Source organism: Penaeus chinensis, chromosome 8 (genome assembly GCF_019202785.1).
Source record: "Penaeus chinensis breed Huanghai No. 1 chromosome 8, ASM1920278v2, whole genome shotgun sequence".
Taxonomy (NCBI): Eukaryota; Metazoa; Arthropoda; class Malacostraca; order Decapoda; family Penaeidae; genus Penaeus; species Penaeus chinensis.
In genome coordinates this window covers 19,417,199-19,419,335 of record NC_061826.1, presented here as the reverse complement: position 1 = coordinate 19,419,335, position 2,137 = coordinate 19,417,199, and the positions used below count along the sequence as shown (strand labels likewise).

Genomic DNA, 2,137 nt, shown 5'->3' with positions numbered 1-2,137 from the left:
CATTTAATACAGACACCGTTAACATTTTAAAACTGCCTTACATTCAGCTATTAGTTCAAAATTTCAGTAAATCTTCTGAATTTTCAGAAGCTCTATAAACACTATCTTCAACCAAACCTACCCCTCCACATCGTCTCTTGCAGCTCTACTGTCCGTATATGATATATTCATGTCTGCGGATTGAACTGAGCAAGTCTCTCTCGCATACAGGTCGTGCAAACGTTGTCCGTGAACTGATTATTGTGACTTGAGAGAGAGAGAGAGAAAGAAAGAGAGAGAGAGAGAGAGAGAGAGAGAGAGAGAGAGAGAGAGAGAGAGAGAGAGAGAGAGAGAAAGAAAGAGAGAGAGAGAGAGAGAGAGAGAGAGAGAGAGAGAGAGAGAGAGAGAGAGAGAGAGAGAGAGAGAGAAAGGAGAGAGAGAGAGAGAAAGGAGAGAGAGAGAGAGAGAGAGAGAGAGAGGGAGAGAGAGAGAGAGAGAGAGAGAGAGAGAGAGAGAGAGAGAGAGAGAGAGAGAGAGAGAGAGAGAAAGAGAGAGAGAGAGAGGGGGGGGAGTTGAAAACTGTGTGTAGTAAACACAATGGCTGTTGTTTCATTTTCATCGTACTGCATTGTAACTACTGCTACTACTTATATACTTATATTTATTTAAGTTTTTTTTTCTCTCTCCTTGAGTTAAAATCTAGAGGGTCAAACATTTTAAACTCCACTGGGGATCGACGAGTTAAACAGTTTGAGAACCTTAGCACTTGATCATACCCATTTATTTCCCAGACTCGGATCCCAGTGGCAATTATAAAGACCTAGCTAGACAGAGGCATAACATTATCAACACTGTCGAAAAATAGCTTTTTGTGCGTAAATGGGAAAATAATCGAAGCATGTAGGATAAAGCAACAGGTACACTGGAATTTTATGGATTTTTATATACATCATGCTAGTGAAATTTCATTTTGGTTATCAGGGCGTCGACTTCACCACATATTGCTCCTAGTAGAGAATTGAATCTGTAAATCTGATACAAACATTTTCAATGTTTCCTCGTATGGGCATTTATCCAGTCCAAGAAATAAGTGACCTCGGTGTAGACCCCGGGCACGCCAGGCCGGGCACAGCCGTAGCCCCACGACACGATCCCTGCTAGAGCACCGCCACAGGCTAGGGGTCCTCCGGAGTCCCCCTGGCAGGTGTCTCTTCCTCCTTCCTCATACCTGGCAAACATACAGAAGATATTAGTGTGTGTGTGTATATATATATATATGTGTGTGTGTGTGTGTGTGTGTGTGTGTATGTGTGTGTGTGTGTGTGTGTGTGTGTGTGTATGTGTACTGTATGTGTATGTGTATACTGTATGTGCTTGAGGACAGTCATTGTGTTTTTATCGTCACAGCTGCTGACGTTTTGTCTAAAATAACATTTAATGAGAATTGGTCATTTACCCAGCGCAGATCATCGAATCCATAATTTCATCATCAGTGTACGTGGCTCGGCACCGTCTGTCACTGACGACAGGGATTTCAGTGTACTGCAGGATATTTGAAGATGATCCTCCCTCGCTGGTTGTTCCCCATCCCGAAACAAGACACATCTCTGAGTCACAGATGAAACAGAAGTGAAAAAATACCCGACAACCAAAATATAACAATAAATTTACTTGTGTTTTTATGGTACAGGTAGTTTCATTCTCAAATCTCACCGCTTGTGAAATTCTGCCCCGGTTGCGGTAATGCCAGGGGAGCAACAAGCTGATTGAATACCAAAGGTTCTGCAAGTCGCAGCAGAGCAACGTCGTTCTCGTAGGTGATCCTTGAATTTATAACAGAGAAGCTATATTCAGTCCTTAATTCAAACGATTCGAAGGAAAACTTGCAAATTCAATATAGCTTTCAGTTTACATTCGTATTCTACTGAAAAAATGATAACAATGAAAAATATGAAGCAGGAAGACATACGGTAGTGTAATTTAATATTTCCCCCTGCCATTTCTTTGGAATCTAAAAACAAAACAAAACAAATGCTACATATTAATGCAGTACGCTTACTTTCGAATTTTACGAAGTCTTATGATTATCTCAACTTACGGATCATAGAATGGATGTTCAATTATAAATTCTATGTGAAATTGCTGTTCGTCACCGTCA

At 41.0% G+C, this 2,137-nt stretch overlaps 1 protein-coding gene across 1 annotated transcript in view; it reads right to left on the bottom strand.

Moving 5' to 3' along the window:
* Positions 1-902: 902 nt before the first annotated feature.
* LOC125028202 (trypsin-1-like) overlaps positions 903-2,137 on the bottom strand; it is a 6,488-nt gene continuing 5,253 nt past the window's right edge. The window contains exons 4-7 of the mRNA XM_047617597.1: positions 2,078-2,137; positions 1,693-1,802; positions 1,436-1,586; positions 903-1,207 (exon numbers count right to left, since the gene is read on the bottom strand). The exon at positions 2,078-2,137 is cut by the window's right edge and continues 32 nt beyond it. Coding sequence (XP_047473553.1) covers positions 1,027-1,207; positions 1,436-1,586; positions 1,693-1,802; positions 2,078-2,137 — 502 coding nt within the window. The 3' untranslated portion in view covers positions 903-1,026. The remainder of the gene's footprint in view (positions 1,208-1,435; positions 1,587-1,692; positions 1,803-2,077) is intronic.